The sequence below is a fragment of the Limulus polyphemus genome, unplaced genomic scaffold (genome assembly GCF_000517525.1).
Source record: "Limulus polyphemus unplaced genomic scaffold, Limulus_polyphemus-2.1.2 Scaffold3846, whole genome shotgun sequence".
In the NCBI taxonomy this organism is placed as follows: Eukaryota; Metazoa; Arthropoda; class Merostomata; order Xiphosura; family Limulidae; genus Limulus; species Limulus polyphemus.
In genome coordinates, this window is record NW_013669456.1 from 89,920 (window position 1) to 112,983 (window position 23,064).

Consider the following 23,064-nt stretch of genomic DNA (forward strand, 5'->3'; position numbering starts at 1 on the left):
ACTTGGTCTTTCACCTGTTCTGCTTTAATATCTATACTTGGTTCCACTTCACCATCATCAACTCTTTCAGTCACCTCGACTTCAGGTTGATGGCACCTAGTTAGTTCAACCTCTCTTTTAACACTTACCAGAATTTGGCCTTTGTTGTTCCCAAATGTTATTTTATCAAAGTTAACTACACAGTTCCTCGGTAGTAAGTAGTCCAACCCTAATATCCATTGGTCCCCATAACCTAGAGGACGTCTAGCAAACACTTGGACATTTGCAGGGTTACTCAATGATCCTTCATGGATAATTCATGATCCTTCGAGAAACTCCGGCATAAGCTGTTATACTGTTATAGATTTTTGAATATTTTTTTATATTAATATTATTATTTATTGTTATTTTATTTAATAACATTGTTTAGATTTGTTGATACTTATTGTAAGGTTAGGGTTTTCAATTAGTGCTTAATGATATTCTTTGTACTACAACGTTAGTTTCGACTTAACAAGTCTTTGTTATTTTAGGCTTACCTGCGATTCTTTGTACTGTTAAATCATAAATACAATATAAAGACTATTTCGTTTTCGTAATTATTTATATTTCCTACTTACAATTCATTTGGTTTGTAAGGACATCTAGGGCTGGGTCTGCCCAACCTTCTCTCAATATTACTTGCCTTCGTCCTGAAACTGCCATACCTGTTCCGGACAATGTAGAGTTTGACATTTTTCCCCCACCTGATTATGCCTTACTGGGCCTACCTCAGCCCTTTTTGGACACATTTCACAGTAATGTTTTTCCACATTATGGTACTTTCTGGGTCATTTGTCTCTCTGTTCTCTTGATTGCCTGCACTTAGAACCTCTGTTGCCTGTATGGGGGCAGACCCTGATAATTCTATGTTTTTAACCCTCACTAAGTTCTCCAGACTTCATCTTCCTCTATCAACTCTCTTACAGGAATTGTTCGCCATACACCTCCTTTCTGAGACATGCCACTTAATTATTGGGGATTTTTGTGGGATACCTTCCCCCTCCTTACTTCCACATTGGGGTAATTGCCATATTTAGCTCTTTTCCTGCACACATGGCTTCTTTACTTTTGGGATCTTCTGAGGTGGACATCATTTTGTACCAAGATTTTTACCGTCCACTTCTACTTGGGACCTATGGCTTTTTCTCCACTGATTCATTTTCTTTTTTTTTTAGAGGGGGGGTATTCGTGTGACTTTAGCGTCAACGTGGGGTATCTGTGATGCTTCATTTGATTTTTCTTATTTGGTTGCTCATTCTGAGACATTGCATTCTTCATTCATGTTCCATGTCCAGCACCTTCTTTTCATTTACCTATCCTACCTATAAGGGTTCCTCCATTAATTTTGTATTCTTGACGCTGATTTGAGTTCTTTGTGTGATCTGTCCTGCCTCAATCACTTCTTGGTTCTTTTCCGTTTTACTACGTTGTCATTTAACACACTATGGTGGGCCATTTCTCCAGTACTGAGAATGCCCAAGGTAGAAATTTCGTATTCTTATACCCATATTCCTATTTTTCATCTCTCATGATGCTATCTTAGTTTCGTTCACCATGGCGTTGGGTATCAGTTTTGTGCCTTACTCTTTGACCATGTTTCGAATCTGTCAGGTGGTCAGTTTTATCTGACTTCATCATGATGGGGATTATACTTACACCACAACTTGGTCGTCTGGATTCTGTTAGTTCATTCCATACTAGAGTACTCACAACATACTCATCTGCTTCTTACCCATGCAGCTCAGGTGGTTGGATTTTCCAGTTGGAAAAGGTTTTTTTTCATTACCTACCTAACATTCTTATCTTTTGGGGGTGTCTTTTTTTCAACACCCAACTCCATTGCGCACATACTTCTCCTCTTTGACTGCTTTTGATGGAGCTTTAAGTTATCCATGCCATTACTTTTAACTATCTTACTGCTAGCGAGGTTCTGTCATGTTGGAGGATGTGGCTTCTATGGATGCAGTTATCCTCTTGAGTCTGGTACATATGTGATCTCTTAATGGGATGCTGCATGACCCATGGAATCTTGATAGGGTTCCCCTGGATTTTCCTTGTAACTTTCCTCCTTCTCTCTTTGACAACCTGCATTGGTGGTTGAACAAAGCCCCCACATTGTCAAGACCACTTCTTCCCCCTCGTCTGGATTCGTTTCTCTTCCCTGATGCCTAACTCCAAGGTTGAGGGTCGTGGGTCAATTAACATGAGGCTTCAGGACAATGGTATACAGCCGAAAGATCTTACCATGTTAATGCCCTGGAACTTCCGGCAGTCCAACGTGCTTTGATTCACTTTCTTCTTCTTGTCAGGATTTGACTAATCATGATCCATTCCGACAATCTGATGGTGGTGGCGTATATTACACACCAAGGGGCACCCATTCTAGTTTCCTTTGTGGTCCACCTTGGATCTCCATTTTTTTGAGCCCACACACTTGCCATTCATCTCCTAGTGTGTAATGTTCTGGGTGCTTTCAACCTTTTTGCAGTTTGACTTTCCAGTCCCAACACATTTAATCCCATGGAGTGGTCTCTCAATCCTCAGAATTTCTGGTGGCTCTGACTCCAGTGGAGTACTCCTCAGTGGGATGCATTTGCCCTCTTCCTTGATTTCAAGTTACCTCTTTTTATCTTTTTTTATGGTCTCTGGTAACTCATTTCCATTCTCTGGCTGTCTATGCATTTAGACAGAATTAGGACCAGTTTATACCTTTATTTATGATCCCATTCATCATCTTCCTCAGGTGATTTTGTGCATCCATTACACTCTGTGTTAGGTCTTTCAAATTGCTCCCTTCTGGCCAGCACAGATCTGTTTTTCTCGGCTGCTTTAGCTCGATCTATTCATTTTGTTCTGGATCGATTTTTCCTAACCTACACTTTGGCTCCTCGTGTGGCATGTTCTTCCTTTTCATCATTTTTTCTTTCATCTCCCAGCTTTATCCCCAGTCAGATCTGGATGGTCTTCTATGACCCGTGCACGCTCTTGGTTGCTTAATTGCTTTCAAGGCTTCTTTCTGCTGGTTCCCTTTCCCACAGTTTCATTCTCTGGCTGGGTTTTGTATTCAGAGCAGGACCAATCAACATAAATCCTCATTCATGTATTACTGGTGTCTCTGTCTCTTCAGTCAGTTAGCTTCATGTACATTGCTAACATGTTGTGGGTCATGGTGGATGAACATGTGGGTTGCTACGGTTCTTCCTATTGTGCTACTCCTTGAAGATTTACATAAACTGAGGATGATACTGCCCTGGCAATGGTTCCTGTCTGATTGGTTTTGAATGGGATGTTGCACAATACAGGGACATCTTGATTATTCCGATTGTCTGGATGTTGGTTCCCGGATTGGTTATTTATTATGTATTTTCTCACATATGCCCTGTTCACAGATCAGTGGGCATGATATCTTCCTGTGGTCTGCTGAACTTGAGGTGAAGATGGTATGATCCTCTTCCTTACCCCCACCCAATGACTAAGTTTTGGATTGTAGTTGACTTGCCAATGGTATGACCTTCTATCTTACCCCCACATGGATGTCGGTTCCTGGTGGCTATGTTTTGGATGCAGTTGTCTTGTCATGTATGGTGCATCACACCCTAATCACTCTACACCTTGGGGCACATCCTTTTACTCTCACCCACATTACTGTCTCCCAAGGGATTGAGATTCTGATATCCCTATCCAAACAATGTTCTCAGAGTTTTGGATGTGCTCCTCTCTTTTTCTGCCCATGTTTGCAACACCTCTTTCCACACTGGGTGTAGAGTATATCTGGTACAGATGTGGTACAGTCTCCCACATAGGATCTTCTGTTGCGAAGATCTCTACTTTTCGGGTGTTCTTCAAACGCTTTCAAAGGGTGCCTCTTTCCATTGCACTGATCCCTCCATTTATTCAATGTGGGATTCTATATCTGTGAGGGGAGGTAAGTTACTGTATCAAAAAGTTATTATTTTCTTACACTGAAAATATATTTCCAATAGATACTTACCACCTCTCACACTTACCACCCTTTCTCCTCACTGAAAACTGTGATAGTTTAGTAGAATCGAATAGAGAGTCACATGTGTCAGGAGTGTGTGTTTGCATTCCTTTTGGCAGAGGGTTGTCACATGATGATTTACATGTGAGACATAGTTGAAACCACATTGATCGTGGGGTACGTGGGAGCTCAAGGCTTGTGGCATGCAAAACTTTTTTGCATATAGAGGACAGCACTGAACAAGAAGAGATATATCTGTGAGAGGAGATAAGTACCTATCAGAAATACATTTTCAGTATAGGAAAATTATAAATTTGACAGAAAAACTAATTTTAATTTTTTTAATGCAAAATGTGTATTCCTATCACATGAAATATTTTCAGTCATGTTGAAGATGTAGACACAAAGCAGTGTTTATGTTCATTAGAGATGGGTGGTTAACTTGATTACTTTGTATAATTAATTACCTATGAGAATTGAGTGCATTAATTTCAGAAGTATAATCAACTAATGTTAGTCAGAGTTTCTCGCTTGTTAAAATTATCCAAGTAATTGAAATATTGCAATTATTATTTCTCATTGTTATTTTTGATTAATTCAAGATTGTTCAGCATAATCATTTGTACCAAGACTCATAAAAATAATGAAATAATAAAAATTAATGTTTCTGATTAGTACTATTTTTATTAATTTTACTATCCAAGTCTCATGTGAGAATAGTTAATTAGTTGAATGTAACTGGTTAACAATTAATGAGCCCATTGATTAATGGGTTATCCAGTTATACTAATCACCCATCTCTAATATTCATTAACTAAGAACAGATTTAAAATTATGTTATTAATAATGTATTGCATAGTTCTGTAAACATTTATAGAATTAAACGAATGTTGAGATTTCTAAACTTTATTTCTTATTATTAATTTCATTATGTTTATATTGTCATTTGTGTTAGTTGAGAGTTTGCAGTTACGTTTGCTAACAGTTGTCAAGTACAGTTTTGTTTGTATGTGCATTTTATTATTTAAACTCATATTGTTTCTTTGATTACAGAGGTAACTCAAAGTACCATTATTATGGTATCCGGGTGAAGCCCAACTCTCCTTTAAATCATATTTTGGAAGCTGCTAACTCCTCTGCTTTAAGGCACCAACCTATTAATCCAGCTAAAAGGTAGTTTTGCTGGGTTAGAAATAGAATTTAAAGTTAAGAGACCATTATCATTTTAATATCTGCATCTGATTGAATTTGTTCCTGCCAGTTAAATTATAATTAAACTAATAAAGAATTTTTACTAATTAGGAGCTAAACCTAGGACCTGTTAATGCATATGTCTAGAGAACCTTCCATCATTATATTAACATAGATGATTTTTATGTTTAAACAAGTTAAAACAAAAAACAAATGCTGCCTTACATTTATGAAATTAGTATCTTCTTTAAGTGTATGCTGTATTAAGCTTTTATTAAAGTACATTAAACTTCAAAACTTAAAGGGGTAAATATTTAATATAGTTCTAGAATGTAACACCTTAATGCAGTTCAAAAAATCACTATGTTGTTAATTCTTAGCTTGTGACTCCCCTCTACACTCCTCTATCGAACTGCCAGTTCTCGTTTGGCATCATTTGAGTTTGGATGTGCTCTTTTGTGTGTTTAATGCTTTATGTTTTCCTCATGAAGTGGTTATTTTTCGACATAATTTTTTCATTCAACCCAATTCCTATATTAGTATTTATCAGTTAATTCTAGTCACTTTACTTCTGCACACGAATTTGATGAACCTTTTCTGTGCAATGAATTCTGAACTTAACATAACCACTTCAAGGGTTACACCAGCAACAATTGTTTTTTTCTCACAACTCAGGTGTGGGCGACCTGACTGTGGATTTATCTGCTTTTATACGTCAAGAGATTGAATGTTACATGGGCCAACCTTTGTCCACAGACATTGCTCAGGCTCCTCCTGAGCTGGCTGAGCCTGTGCAGGCTGACGAGGACTTGGAACGTCTTTTTCGGACTCTTGTTTGCCATTCCTTTCCATTCCCAACCTAAGGCCTAATTCGGTCTTTCTGGATTTTGTGTCTCAGGTTTTTGATGTTTTATTCCTTTCACCTATTTCTTATTCACCCCATCCTTCCTTATTCCATGAACAATCTTCCCAACCCTTTCTGGTTTTTTCTCCCTCTCCTGATATTTGGGTTCATGCTGATCAATCTGCTTCACAACTGAGTGAGGGGATTAGCATACCACATCCCCTGAGGACTTCTCATTAGTTCTCCCTTTCTTACCATCAGGCGGACTATCCATTTTTAAATCAGCAGTTGTTAGGTTTCTTGTTACCTATTTGAGGGTCAGCTCTTGAATCAAATGTCAGTCTTATCCATGCCCAATATTCTCGCCTGTATCTCACCCTTACCAACCTCTTATGGTATCATTCTTCCATACACCTTCTATCTGAGGCTCTCCACAAAAATCCTGATAGGTTTTCTGCAGATACCCTTGAGCTTCTCTCCTCCACTTGATCCCGCATATCGTATTCAGCTCTGGCATTACATACATGGTTCCTTTGTTGTTGGGACCTTATAGGTTGTGATGGCATTTTTGATCGGGTACGTTTACCCTCGACATATCTCAGGGATTTATGTATGGCCCCATTTCTGAGATGTTACATCTTTGATACAGTCCCAGAAACTATCGAGCCTTGGATGACATCTGTCCACCCTTATGATTATTGTAGTCCGTTTGTCTCAGTCAGAGCCTCATATGCCTCAAATTCCATTTCCTCGTCCTTCCCAGCCCATATCCTTTCCTTCTGCCCGGGGTTTTTGTTCTTGATGATGCACCCCCATTGCCAACAGTACTTATGACTACCCAGTGGGTTTGGGTCCAGTGGGGGGGGGGGGGGGCTTGGCTTCAGGTTCTGTCAGAAGGATTTGTTGTCTCCAGTTTCTTTCCCCAGCTCTGGTTTCTCCTTTCCCCAGTTCCTTCTCTCCTCCTTGAGCTCCCATGACCAGCCAGCATTTGTCAGAAGCGATTCAGGAAATGCTCTTGCAGCAGGCAATTGACACTGTTCCCCATCCTTCCAGAGGTTTTTATTCCTGCTTTTTCATTTTCCCCAAGAAAACCGGGGATTGGTGGCTGGTAATCGATTTATCTCACCTCAACTGCTTCATATCTCTACCCAAATTCACCACAGAGTCCTTTCTCACCCCGAGATGGATGTTTACTCCAGGATAGTGGATTACAAAAATGGATGTCTCCAATGCTTACTTAATTATCCCAATATCACCTGTCTCATCCTTATCTTCAGTTTGTCCATCTCGGGCCCTCCCCTTCAGAATTGTGTTGGCAACTTACATGTTTTGTCAAACAGTTTGTGCTTTTGCACATCATCTCCATACTCTAGGGCTGTGATTTCATTATTACTTGGACGACTGGCTTCTTTTGGCTCATTCCAAACAGGAATCAACAAATCATACTCAGCAGCTACTTTCCGTGGTGGCTCAGGTGGGCTTGTCCATTTGGGGGTCTTTTTCAATATGAATATCAGTTGAGCACTGCCTTCTACTTTATGACTTTGTTCAGTAGAACTTTTTGTTCACCATGCCCTCTTGGCTCAGTCACTTATTTCTCGTGAGGTTCTATCACTTTTGAGAATGTGGTCTTCCATGACAGTACTGGTCCCTCTCAGTCGTGCTCATATGAGATCCCTTCAGTGGGCACTTCACATATGATGGAACTTTGCTCAGGGTCCTCTTTCAACCCCCATTTCCCTTCCTTCTTCCCTGTGAGACAGTCTGCATTGGTAGTTGGACAAAGCCCATACATCAGCGGGCATGCTGCTTCTTCCCCAAGCTCAGATCTACATCTTTTCACCTATGCATCCCTTCAGAGATAGGGGGGGGGGGGTCATGGGTCAGTCACCAGGAAGCTTTGGGCCATTGGTCAAAAGGGCTTTACATATCAATGTTCTCAAAGTTCTAGCTCCACATTGGGTATTGCATCACTTCCTTCTTCCACGTGACATTGCCTGGTAATGGTTCATTCGGACAATTATATGGGGGTGGTACATATCAACCACCAAGGGGGCACCCGGTCCAGATATTTATGTTTTTCGACATTGGATCTATTATACTGGGCCCAAGCACATCACATTTGCCACATTGCATGTCGTGCTGGGTGCTTTCAATCTGGTCATGGATTGTCTTCAGGGATCTTTGCCATCAGTGGGGTTCTCCCCAAGTGGATGCCTTTGCTACAGGCCTTAATACCAAGTTACTTGTTTTGGTTGCCTGTACCTTATCCACAGGCTCTGACAGTCGATATCTTCAGACAGGATTAATCACACAAGTATCTTTTTGTGTACCCACCCATCTGATTACTTCATTGGGTGATTTCTCTTGTCCACTCCACTCGTTGTCGAGTCCTACTGATTGCTCTCTATTGGTCAGCTCAACCTTGGTTTTCAAGGCTACAACAACTGCTCCTCCCCCCTGTTCGTTTTCCACTTTCTCCCTCCCTTCTTCGTCAGTTTTGACCACATATCCTACATCCCAACCTTCACATTCTGCATCTTCACATCTGGCTTTTGGCCAGTACTTGAAGAGACAATCTGGTTTCACATGTCAAATTGCTTCCTTGTTAGCTAGTTCCATCTGTCTATCTTCCAACACAATTGGAAGGTATTCAGCAGTTGATCTAATACCTGGGGATTTCTACAGTTGCTCGTGTAGCAGAATTTTTCACTGGTCTCCTCACATTCCAGATATTGGGTGGCCTTATCCCATACATTTCTTTCTTCCTAATACCGTAGAGTTTTTACTTCCCCTGTTCTTACCATGCTCATGCATTTCTTCTGGATATGTCGCCCTCCTAGGCATCCTGCCCTTCTGGATTGGGACATTAATGTAATCCTACATTCTCTTACTTTATCTCTGTTTGAACCAATTTCCTCGTGTTCCATGCTTCATCTTTTCATTAAAACATATTTCATTCTTCTCTTAGCATGTGGATGTTGAAGGTCGGTATTTGTTTGTCATTGACATTTCATGTATCCCTTTATCACTCTACCTATCTCCTCCTTTATCCAGATTGTTCCTTTTCCTGAAAACCTCAATAGCTTGGGAGAGTGATTCTTCTTCTTCTCCTCTTTCTCTTCCTTCTATTTCCAATCTTTACCTTCGATCAGATGTGGATAGGTTTCTGTGTTTGGTCGTGGCTCTTCATTGTTATGTAGCCCATAATTCTACCTTCCAGGTTACACATTCCCGCCTCTTTATCTCCTGGCAATCCTCCTCCCTTTGTGGTCTTTCACCTTCTACCCTTACCAATTAGGTCTGCCTTTTGTTTTGATTCCCCTATTCTTCCTTATCTTATTCCTCCTGGACTTTGTTCCAGATGTCCTCCCATCAGTTCTGACACTTCACTTTTTCCCTTGCATCTCGTCTTCATTGTCCAATGGAGGAGATTCTGCAACCTGGCATGTGGACCACTTTCAGTTCATTCATCTCCCACTATCTCCATCATATTGCAGTTCGCTATTCATTGGGGTTTTATCTACCACCTGTGGCCATTTTTTAGACTTTGGTGTGACTCTAACTGATAAGTTTTTATTTATACTTTTTTCTTCCAGGGGCCCCTACTTTTTATCACATGGATTCTGCTCCATGGTGAGTGGTGCCTGACCAGGTATTCTTTAACTCTAAATCTGCACTGTACAGCCATGTTAGCTTGTGCTTTATTGGCTTGTGGTATGCATAAATACTGTAAGAAAGCAGAGCAGATTCTGCACATTTTCAAAGATATACTCACCCTAGAAAGACAGTACTCACCTTTTGTTTTCAGGTTTGATCATTTGCTGATTTGCTATTTTGGGTATCATTTCAGTTCTGATTCTTGTACCTTTCTCTAATTGTGTAATACCTGGTGGTGATGGGCAGAGGTAATGTGGCAGAAATAAAGACTGTCAACTCTGTTCAAGTGTTAGAAACTTTAAAAACATAATAGACAAGTCACAGGCCATTTTGATATCTAGGTCCCTTGTGGGAAAGTTGTGGACACACTATCAGCCAACAGTCAGTACATTGGATAGCCTAGACAAGGGCATGTAAAATGAACTGTGCCACTAATGACCAATATCTGCTGACCATAAGGAATCATCAGTCTACTGCCAATAGGCTCAATATGAATGTCAGGACAACAGCTGGAGTGATGTATTAGTGACCAAATTGGAAAGCACAGACTTCTTCACTCCAGCTTAAGGAAAAAAAAGGTCTGCTCACCCATGCATTTTTCCACATTATACAGCTCATTTGTATTTTTGCTGAGATTAAACAGAAATGTCAGTAACACCAATGGGAGCATGCACCCTTTACTGATGAGCCTAGGTTTTGGGTCTTTATTATTGATCAATGAAATTGGTTTTTTTTTAAAATATTACTGATTTGATGGTAGTTGAGTTATGGTGAGGGAAAGCATCAGTATAGCCCCCACAGCGTAATGTCTGTAGACTTTACAATGCTAAAAACTTGGTTTCAGTGTCCATGGTGGGCAGAGCACAGATAACCCATTGTGTAGCTTTGTGCTTAACTACAAACTCAGTATCAATACAAATGGACTACAGATCTTATTGTGCTTGTTGATGGGCAGATATACTGCTTACTGATATACTGACCTAGTATTAGAACCCAGTTTAATAAATTATTGTGGGTTTAATAGAACAAGATAATGCTCAGTGTCTTACTGCCAGGACTGTGGTGGATTACTTTGAACAAAAATTCCAAATAGATAGTGGAATGTTTATCAAGAAATCATAATCTAAATGCCATAAAACCCCTTTGGGACTTCATTTTTTACAAGTCATGTCCAGTAATACACTACTAGTGAAACTGATTCATTAACTGTATTAATTGAATAAATATATTATATATATATACACACATATATATAGAGAGAGAGAAAGCAGTTGCTTTTATTATTACATATAAAGAATTTATTTCATTCAAGTTTATGCTGTTAGTGTATGATCGGAGAGTAATTTAATAACTGATAAAATAATTTTTTCCTGGTATATAAAACCAGCTCATTAGTTAGTAATGTAAACTATTCATTATTCAAACATGATATATGGGATGAGTGACACAGTGTGTGTGTATATATATGCCTTCTGATCTGCAGTGACAAGTAAAAGATTACACCACAGTTGAAAAATGAATTTCATCCTTAAATGCTCTTTTATGATTCTGATGGTTTTGTTTGCTTATTTTTCAAATTGATCTAGTTTAATACACATTAAGCAATTTAAATGTAAAATCGGTGATTATGAAATTAATTTATTTCCCTGACTTGTAGATTTAAACCTAACACACCTAAATCAGAAAATTCAGAAGGAGGAAGAGGATCATGTAGGACAAATGTTTCATCTCATTCTAGTGAAGTTAATGCAGCACAGCAACAACAACCAGCTCCTCATCAGTACCAGCATCAATTATATCTTGGTGATGCTTCTGCTGCTATTCCAAACCTGGATCTGGATTCAAGCAGTTTTAGTCTTCCAGATGATATTGAAATAGAAGATGTTCATGCTTTTAGGGTACTTTACAAAGAACACTGTGAGGTTGGTCATTCTTGCACATTGAAAATATAAATAAAATGTTTCATAGGTTCATACCATTATGTAACTAATTATTTATAAAATATTTGAAGTAATTGTAATAAATAATTAGTTAGGAATGTGTTTTTCTAGTTTTTACTTTGTGCTTCTTTCCATACAAGTTATTATTATACAGGTGTGTGGGCATGTTTTCATGAAGGGTTTACCAGCTGAACATTCAAATATAAAACATTTGAGTCAGTAGTGTTATCCTTGTATACAATCCTTCATTCTTTGACATTTAATAACTTGCAAGAAATGCTCTGACTCTATAGACTGAATATCTTTCTTCACTGTAGCCTTGAACTGGTATTTGGTCAAAAAGATAACACTTTATAGTACGTATAAAATCAGAGTAAATTACATGAAAACATAACATACTAACCCTAACTTTATTTTAGAAGAAATCTGTTAACTGTTACTTACTGTATAAAGTATGAGCTTAATCTATATATATATATATATATATATATGCAGTACAATTTTATCAAGGAAATATTGCAATATTTCCCTACAAGTAACACTATATATCTTATGTTTTAACTGTAAATTTAGCATTTGTACTTTTGTGTACACTTCATTTGGTAATTACATGTGCCTAGCTGTTAAGCATTAAACTACATGTATCTAGTGAAATCCCTTCTCTATGTACATATCATTTTGCATTTCTATGAATTTCTAATCAAAACATTTTTTTTTTGCACATAAAGAGAACCAAAATTTATAGGAATGTGTGTTTTAGGCCTTCCTTGATGCAGTTATAACCCTTCAGTTCTCTATGATAGAAACTTTATGGAGATCTTTCTGGAGGATGCAAAATAATGATCAGAGGTAAAGTTAAAGCATTTTGTTGAAATATTACTTGATTTCATCCATTTAACAATTTTTTATATTTGATTAATTATGTTAGTAAAGTACGTATACAAAATGTATTCCACAAAATCCTTGAAAATTATTATTATGGATAATAGTTTCAGATATGTATGGTGTAAAAGTTTATGACTTAACTTGATGTACAGTACTGAGAACTTTTGTAGTAGATAACCAGTTGGTAAGGAAAATAAAGAAGCTAAATGTCATTAGGGAAGAGAATAATGAAGTTGGCATCTAAATATTTTTGTTCACTAAATATTTATTTACAAAGGTTGAGTACATTTAATAAAAATAACAAGTTGATGACACCAACATTTCAGCATGCACAATAATTTATTTGGATAAAGTTAAAAGCAACTCTAGGTGTTTTGGTGGAACATGCTCCACCATCTTCAGGAGACGAAGACACAAAAATAATAATTTATATGCCCTGTAAATGTATGTGTACAATTTGCATCTTATACAATGGTGCCAGAAATTTACTTCCATGGCACCAGGACCTAAATCTCCATTCAAAATCATTTTATGATTAACAATTTCTAGTGAGTCTCTTATATTTAATTCGTTTTTATATTGTTCCAATCAGTGATGTGAAAAGTTTGCTACATATTCTGCCAAGATCGAATTACTCATTTTTTATTTATCAAAAACATTTTTATTTTTATTAATTCTAAATTTCAAGTTTCTACTTGTATGTTCAGTATAACTTAAACCACAACTACAGGGAAATTTGTATGTTCCGCATTCATCCCTTACTTCAATTTTATCTTTCATGCCATTAAGTAATTTTAATTGAGGAGTAAAAGTTATTTGACAATCTGTATTCTTCATAAACACATTAATATATAATATTTTTCTTGACCATGATGGGACATATGGCAAACATAATCTTTCTTTATTTTCCTTATCAGTTGTCTGCAATTTAATACATCTGGAAGTTTGTAATTTATTACAGTGTTTTTTATACATCATATTTATGATATTAGAAATTGTTAAAAACAAAATGAATTTGAATAGTGATTTAGGTCCTAGTGCCATGGAAATCAATTTTGTAAATGGTGCCACTGTAAAAGATACAAATTGTACGCATACATTTACAGGGTATGTAAAAGAATTTTTTCTGTCGTCTTCATCTCCTGAATATGGTGGAGTGTGTTCCACCAAAACATGTGGTTTTTTAGTTTTTGCTTTTAACTTTACACAAATAAACTATTGTGCATGTCTAAATGTTGGTGTCATCAACTTATTATCTTTATTAAATCTTTGCACAAGAACTGTCAGTGTAATATCTTGAGTACATTATATTAAAAACGATTTTGGAGCCTCACTACATTGTTACAGTCCATGTCACCATATGTTTTCATGCACTATCTGATGATCATACATCTTGACAATAGCCGTGCAGTGTAGTTTCCATTTCAAAAGGCTGCCATGTCCAATGCACACAACTCCTCTCTGCAGGCTTTCCTTAAGTCATATAGTGTACAAGAAAGATTTTCAGTACCTGTTTCACATAAATCCATAAGGGCTGCATCTATCAATTTGATTGGAATGTCTTTTTATGGAATAGCATAAATACCAATTTTATTCTTCAGCTGCTTGAAGTATACAATGTTTCAACCGATATGTCATAGAAGAAGCTTATGTGCATGTGACTTGTGTTGCTTTTCCAGAAGGAAATTGTTCTTTCATGTTATGTACTGTTTCCTGGAGCATCTGGACAGCTTTTGCCACTAACCTTTGTGTTCATGGATTCTCGCATGTTACAAGATGCCACACTTTGCTTACCACAGTTGGAGTACAACTTCTTGCAGTTATTTTTCTAAATGGTCCTGGTGTCCCAAATTAATCCACTTACCTTTATTTTCCAGTTTCAATAAGTACAAAGGATATCATCACCTTGGAAATTCTAAATACCTGATCTCAACACATGTTTATAATCTGAAAGAATGAATATTTTGTATTGGAAAGGACTGCTACCTACCCTTTCCAAAAGAGTATCAAAACATAATTCTGATAAATTCCACTGTGATTTTATATCAGCTGTGGTTGCATGGCTTGCTAAGTTGCATATTCAAATTTGCTTTAATATAATGTATACAACCTTCTTTATGTATATATGGTGTGTGATATTTTTGATGACAAGATTTATGAAACTTAAGGACAGTTAATGTTGACAATGTATATGAAATTTTGGATGTTTTCTTATTGTTTCATGTTTTGTTAGACATTTTGATATACTTTTTTTTTATCTTAAGTGTCCAATCTTTCAAAGTTTGAAAAAATGGCCAGTATTTCTCAAGCTACTATGTAAATCTAGAAATGCAGACAACATTTTAATTTATCTTTTTTGACCAGTAAAAAATAACCACTTGAAAGTGCTTATCAAAATGCGTTAGTAAAATCATTTGTAACTGAAATATTTATTAAAATAAAGCTAAATAAATATATAAAGGTTTAAAGTAACATTCAAAATTTAAAGAATAAGACGTGAATTTCTACAACATGATATAACATGAATATCTGTAGAATAAGTACAAAATTTTAAATGTGTCTGATCATTTATAGGCCATATCAAAGATAAAATGTTGTGATTCATAGACAGTATGTTATTCATGGAATCTAAACTGAAGTTAAAAACTTTTTTATTCCTTTTTTATTAACCAACTGGAGCAAATAATTTTTTGTGTGTATAATAAAATCATGTAATAAGTAATACACATAATACTGCTCCTTTTAAACACCCTAAAATGTATACCAGTAAAAATAGTAAAATTGAGTAGTATTGTAGCTCATTTTATTTGATTAAGAAATTTATATTCTTTCACTTCAAAAACTTTTTGTTTTAATTACTAAATAGTTTGACATTTTCTAGATACTTTATATTCAACAGGTCATCACCACTTGCATCATTCTTCATACACTCCAATGAATCTGTTCAAACTTGAATGTAGTTGCAGTATGCCACTGAAAAAAATCATTTGCAATCATATATGCTGTACTGAAGTAAAACATTGCGTACCTTTACAAATGAACTCAATATTTTACTGTAGTTGTGAAATGCTGAAAGAATTAATTTATTTCATGAAAATTTACTGACTTTCGGATGACCAATAGTACAATATAATAAAAAGAAGATGTGTGAAATATGCAGATTTTTTTATACATTGGAAATGCTATATGTAGATTACATTCACTAGATCAGCAATGGTGTATTTCTGCTACTATAAAGACATATTATCTTTCGGTCTGATGCAAAAGTAATATATAATTTTCAGTAAATGTTTCATTTCTAAAGTTGTTTTATCTATAAATATGAAATTATACCTTTGCTTGAAAATTAAAAAAAAATTATTTTATACACAATTCAATAAAAATGAGATTGTTTCCAGTCTCTAAATTACTAAAATAATAACTTACTGTACAAGGTTGAAAAGTGGTAAAATCCCCTGATGTGACTGGAAGACAATCTCATACACTCTACATGTTTTGACGTATATCTTGCATCATCCTTAGGAGTGTAATGTTTAGGAAAAATGTTTTAATCCAGGTGTAGTTGACAGAGCTGTCATAAAACTTAAAAACAGGGATAAAAATATTAAGATAAAACCATTTGCTGAAAAAGTAACAAAGAATGTTTAGTACTATCATATATATCTGGTTTATCGTGTCAAATAATGAAAAAATTAAAAAACAAATAAATATTTTTCCGATATACAAACCGATAAATAAAGTCAGTGAAATTCTTAATACAACTAAAGATAAAATTGATTTAATGGAAAAATTTGACATATATAAAATATTATTTGAATGTAAAAAAAATTATATAGGACAAACTAGAAGAAATTTAAAATTCAGACTGAATGAACATAAAATAAATGTTAAATATAATAATATTACTATTTCGCCTTTAGCAGAACATGTTAGGGAAACTAATCACACAATTCAATGGGAAAAATTGTTATTTTAGCACAACCTGGAAATGTAATTCGTATAAATATACATGAATCTATTGAGATAATTAAATGTAAAAATGTAAATTTAAATTATTGAATAAGGATGATGGAAATGTTGTCAGCAGATGGTGTGAAATTCTTTAATATGTAAATTGTTATTTTGATAATTGTATAAACAAGTGTTAGTTTTTGCAAAACATTACACTCCTAAGGATGATGCAAGATATACGTCGAAACATGTAGAGTGTATGAGATTGTTTTACCACTTTTTAACCTTTTACAGTAAGTTATTAATTTAGTAATTTGGAGACTAGAAACAGTCTCATTTTTATTGAATTGTGTATAAAATAATCGTTGTTTTTAAAAAAGTTTAGTTCTGAAGATTGAACATTACACACGTGCCAAAATATTTAAAAAAAATATACCTTTGCTTATCTAAAGAATTGGGTTTTGAGCAGTTATGCACAATAAAAAATTGTGTATGATTTTTGTTTTTTGCTGATCATATGCTAAAGATAGACAACCTAAAATTTTTAGTGTCAAACTCTGTCATATGTAAGGTAATCAACCAAGAAGCTAAGACAACCTAAAATTCTTTATATGTCAAACCTTGTCATGTGTTATAAATCAACCAAGAAGGTAAGACAACCTAAAATTCTTTATATGTTGAACCAAGCATTGTGTAAGAAAGTCAACCAAGAAGTTAAGAAAAACCCAAAATTATTAATATGACAAACCTTATCATGTGTAAGAAAATCAACCAGAAAGTTAAGATAACCTAAAATTCTTAATATGTCAAATTCATCAACATGTATGAAAGTCAACCAAGAAGTTAAGAAAAACCCAAAATTATTAATATGACAAACCTTATCATGTGTAAGAAAATCAACCAGAAAGTTAAGATAACCTAAAATTCTTAATATGTCAAATTCATCAACATGTATGAAAATCAACCAAGAAGTTAAGGCAACCTAGAATTTTTCATATGTCAAACTTATTAATGTGTAAGAAAATCAACCAAAAAAGTTAAAACAACTTAAAATTCTTTATATGTTAAAATGTCATGTGTAAGGAAACCAACCAAGAAGCTAAGACATCCAAAAAAAGTTAAGACAGCCTAAAGTTGTTAATATATCAAATCTTGATAGGTGTAAGAAGACCAACCTAAAATTCTTAATATGTCAAACCCGGCAATGTGTAAGAAAATCAAATGAAATATTAAGAAAACCTAAAATTGTTAACATGTCAAATCTTGTTATGTGTAAGAAAACCAACCCAAAAGTTAAGATAACCTAAAATTCTTAATATGTGGAACCCTGCAATGTGTAAGAAAATCAACCAAAAAGTTAAGCATTAAACAAAAAATTGTTAATAGGTAAAACCTTGTTATGTCTAAGAAAATCAATCAAAGAGCTGGTTAAGTTTAGTATTTGTTTATCTCATTGTGTTCAAATTATTTTGAGTGAAAGAGCTGAAAGGCTCTGAAATGTGTCATTTGTTCATTTCTAGTTTGTATAGAATGTGTAAGTATAATGCAGTAGTTCACAGGAATGATCTACACCTAGAGGAAAGTAACTTAAATTATTCTGTTTTCTATAGTAGTAATGAGAAGACTCTGAACAAATGTAGTTTGTATAAACTGTGTTCCTGTGAAGAAGTACAAAAGTTGGTAAGGAAAGTAGACTATCAGTTTTATCAGAATCTGGTTGATGTCCTGATTCCAGATGTTCTCCGACCCATTCCAAGCAAGTATTATTTTGATGAACATAGGCATATGATATTAAGTAGATGCACTGGTCTTTCAAAGTTGAAATTATATGATTCATTGAAAGATAATGTTAAAATAAACATATTAGAAATAGTTTTTCGTTTTTAACTGTTTGGGATTGTCATATCTGTCATCTGTACTCTGTTATGCAACTTTTAATCCTGCATTAAACGTATCTTCAAAGAAAAGTTTTTACAAAATGAACTTTTTGATACATGGTTGGATTTTTGCTTTTCTCACAGTGCTCTTTGCTTATTAAATTATTCTATTGTGGTTCATTTCATGCCTGAAATTCAAAAAAATCACTAGTGCACTACTATTTTTTGCCTGCCAGTGTAATTTGAAACTTCGATATATGTGGTAGTAAACTTTATTTTTCTAATTATTTCTATATTTTTATGGTGTTTATGTTATAAAACCAAATTATAACATAACTGGTTATATCAATACCAATGTTTGCGTAAAGTCATTAGACATGATTTTTCAGTGTAGTCTGCTTCTTTCTTTTCTTTTCCACATATAGCACATGTTATTGTACTCTAGCTAAAATCCTGCAGGTTTATTTACTTAATATATAGCTACACACATATCTTAGTCACACAACATTAATTACAGATAATTATGTTATATTCATTTATATTTCTGCTCTCATCATCATAAAAAATAAATTAATAAATCATAATTTTGTTCATAGTCCGCAAATAGTATTAAAGTAAATGTACACAAAGTAAATACAGATTAGATGTACTCTGTCAACTATACTCATTTGTTCCAGAGAAAACTAGATACAAATTACATAAAGCAATATAGATGGAGTAAACATTATGAAATGTGTGCATAATTGACACTTATTTAAGCATAAAGAACCTGATATGCTAGAAAATGTAATTTCTCAGTGTACAAAAATAATTCACTTAAGAAATTTTATAATATTTAAAAGTAATGAATAAGGTATTTTAATTTATCCATCTTAAAATGACACACATCTATGTAATCAGTTCCATTCCAATCCCTATCACTTTACATGCTCGATCTTTCAGCCATGGGGACATTATAGTGTGATGGTCAAATCCACTATTCATTGGTAAAAGAGTAACCCAAGAGTTGGCAGTGGGTGGTGTTGTCTAACTGCTTTCCTTCTAGTCTATCCCCTAAATTAAGGCTAGCACAAATAGTCCCTGTGTAGCTTTATGTGAAATTACAAACAAACCAGTCCATTCCAATATTGTTTCTCTTTTCTAGCAGTGCTTATTCACTCTCAGTGTAATTATTTTTGTGTTGTGTACTTGTATCACTGAGGCTTTCTGTAAATTTGCAGAACTATTTTGTGATAATCATAAATATGCCAAAATTCAATATAAAACTTCAGATGCTGTATAAAATGCTTTTCAATAGTTCTTTCCCTTCATGTTTAAATACATTTAATGTTTTAATATAGAACAAGACATTGTTCCCATCTTTTACTCTTTTTTTTTCCCTCCATTGAGATGTAAATGAAATGGGTTTGTTTAATTTTAGGTTCTCTCACCCAAGCTATTCGTAACTTTGCTAAGAGTCTGGAAGGTTGGTTAACCTCTGCTATGACAGAGTGTCCTGAGGAAATGATTAGAGTCAAGGTACAGTATACACTTAATTTGATACTAGCTGTGACCCACAAAGCATTTACAGTAGTTTTCATTCCCTTTGCTTGAATTTTTCTTATTCTATCATTTTTATGCATTACATTTAAGTATGCTTTCTTCCAGGCATTGTGTGTTCAATCAATAAATACTGGTCTATTTGAAAAAATTTTATTCAGGAAGACCATAGCAATTGTATGTAATGTAATGTTCATTTTTTTAGGAAATTACATGCAGGTTAAGTGTTGTTTGTGTGAAATACTTTGCAAATAAAAACCTAGAGTTGAAATCAAAGCCAGTCGTCACATGATGACAATGACATGGTGCCATTGTGTAGCGTACTTGTTGCACTAAAAAGTTGGACTAAGCAAAAAACAGGTAAGGTGATTCTCAATGGAAAAACCAACTTGCAGTCCAGACTCCCTTGATAATGGCTTTTCTAATGATATAAGATTTTTAGCACTAGACAGACAAATGCAAGTGTATTATTTATATAGGTACCTGTACTTCTATCTTATAATATAATATTTTGTTGTTTTTTTCTGTACTGCTAGAAATTACTATTTTCTTCTTTAGTCATAATGTATGAAGAGTACACATTTGCATAAGAGGATTGTTCAGTAAAAATAAACATAATCTAAGAAAAAAGGCATAAGGACAGTGTTATAGTAGATTTAAATCACCTGACAACATCGGAATAAAATTTAAAGATGGTTTCTTCCAACTTGAGGTGTATAAAGATAATATATATGATTTTATCTTTGTAATCAAGAAAATGGTTTATGATGTTATCCACTTTAAAGAATTAAAAAAGTTTTTTAAATTAGTAGGTGTATCCTCTACATCTGTAGTGCTTTTATTTATTAATGAAACAAATGTGTGCAAATGATGTATAACATATTGTTACGTCTCTGTTCGTTTGTTAATTTCCTGTAGAACTTCTTCCCGAGAAACTTCAGCGATACAAGCCCTTACATAAATAAAACTAGTTTATTCTTTCTCAATACAACTTTGCAATACACTTAATTTCCACATTTAAACACACGCTATAATTCTTAACGAACGATTCACGAACTTTACTTACTACCGTGCTTGACTCAATTGTCCATCTATATCTTCAATCTCTCTGTCTGCTATTCCCGTTCCGATTGATTGTTGAGCTTATATATACAAAAATAGAGGACGCATAGAGAAGACTAGAGTTGCCATGAACAAACAAGATCCTTCTAGAATCTCATGACGTGTTACTTGCGTCACGTGACTTCCTCTGTCGTAACAGTATTAAAAACAATTTGAATATACCTATCAAAACCCTTAAATGACAAAACTATGAGAAAATACTGAGTTGCAAAGAGTAATTCTTGAACTAAAGTAGATTTAATTCAAAAATTAGGTTTTCTTAGTTTTTATAACATTTCTGAATACATAGTTTTATATTTTTTTCAAGACATTATAGATAAGTTTTCATTTTGTAAATATAACAATCTTCAGAAAATAATTAGAAAAAAGCATATTCATAATCACTTTAAACTGCATTTGTTTTTCCCTTTTAATTAGTCCATTACAGATTTCTTATCAGAGATGTATAAAAATAACATTCAGATCTATCTTTTGTCTGCCACACATCATTGATCTGGAGGCTTGTTATTCATTACCAGAACTCATCATATGAGCTGGACTTTAACTCCACCCAAGAGTATTGTAAATACTATTGTTACGTTTCCGTTCGTTCGTTAATTAATTTTCCGTACATTCGTTCCAATGAAACTTTAGCGACACAAGTCATTTCTTAAATAAAACTGGTTTATTCTTTTAGAATACAACTTTACCGATACACTTAATTTTAACGGTCGCTCTATAACAAACGCTAGAACGTCTCATGTGCTTGTGCTCGACAATACTCAGTTCAATTACACAATCTCTGACTGCAGTTCAGTTACTCATTACACTGTTGTCCCACCATGTTGTGAACGTCTTATATATACAAGACTAACACATATCTAGTAAATGCTAGGGCATTCTTGAAGGAACAGGATATTTCTAGAAAGAGGTGGCGTGATACTAGTCATGTGACCTCGCTGACGCAACACTGCCCCCTCCTTAGTATTGTTTGTCCTGAACAATAGCCACTTACAATAAACCAATAACAATTAACAATAACTTATTTAAATGTACAGAATTACAAACACAAAATTACAATTCAACAAAGTCTCTTAATTTTACGGGACGTATCTTCTTCCGTACTGGTCTCCGTCTCATTGGCTTCTGCTTCACGTGGGGTTCATCTGCTTCATCAGGAAATGTCCTATCGTCAGTAACAGTCACATCAGTGGTAGTAACTTCATCAAGAGCTTCACCGGTTCTCTTCTAAAAACTGAGTAGAGTGTCTTCTTCAACATTGGCTTTTTCAAGTGACACGTCTTCAGCAGCGTCATTTGTTCCTTTGTTCACTTCGTCCCAACTGAAATATTCTGGACTGTGATAACGCCAAAGCCTGTTGGCATGCACCACTTTTGGCTTACCTCGCTGACCACATTTTACCCGGAAAGTCACGTCTGAGAGACGATCCACTATGTCATATGGGCCTTCCCATGGAGAAGACATCTTAGGAGACTTCCCTTTGGTCTTCCTGGGATTATACAACCACACCTTGTCTCCTGGTTCAAAGCTGACTTCAGTAGATCTCTTATCATAAGATAACTTCATCGAATCAGCAGACGTTTTCAAGTTTGAACACACTTGGTGGTGAATATCATCCATCTTTTCCGATAACACTTCCACAAACTCTGACATATTCCCAGACAACTCTTCATAAGGTGGGCGTCCTTTATGCTTGGGTCTCCTTTTAGCACTACATGTACTGCATGTCCCGCACCATTCTTCCACATCTCGCCTCATACCTATCCAGTAAAATCTTTGTCGTAGGTGACTCAATGTCTTCTTAATTCCGAGATGTCCTCCTGTTAAAGTATCATGGGATTGACGCAGCACAACTTCCCGTAACTTTCTCGGTATAACCATTTGCCAAGTCGTCATTTTCCCATCTCCGTACAAGAATACCATCTTCAAGCAAGCTTCAACTGGTCCCATTGTGCCCAATAGTGCTTTGTCACAGGGCATAGACTAGACACCTTCTCACAAGCAGGGCACAAAACACATGCTTTTAGAAAATCGATTATTAGCTTCAAATCT

The 23,064-nt window shown here is 35.1% G+C and overlaps 1 protein-coding gene across 1 annotated transcript in view; it reads left to right on the forward strand.

Moving 5' to 3' along the window:
* LOC106470150 (DNA-binding protein RFX2-like) overlaps positions 1 to 19,959 on the forward strand; it is a 61,878-nt gene extending 41,919 nt beyond the window's left edge. The window contains exons 8-12 of the mRNA XM_022398729.1: positions 5,057 to 5,176; positions 11,356 to 11,620; positions 12,399 to 12,487; positions 18,085 to 18,230; positions 19,772 to 19,959. Coding sequence (XP_022254437.1) covers positions 5,057 to 5,176; positions 11,356 to 11,620; positions 12,399 to 12,487; positions 18,085 to 18,230; positions 19,772 to 19,944 — 793 coding nt within the window. The 3' untranslated portion in view covers positions 19,945 to 19,959. The remainder of the gene's footprint in view (positions 1 to 5,056; positions 5,177 to 11,355; positions 11,621 to 12,398; positions 12,488 to 18,084; positions 18,231 to 19,771) is intronic.
* Positions 19,960 to 23,064: the final 3,105 nt, after the last annotated feature.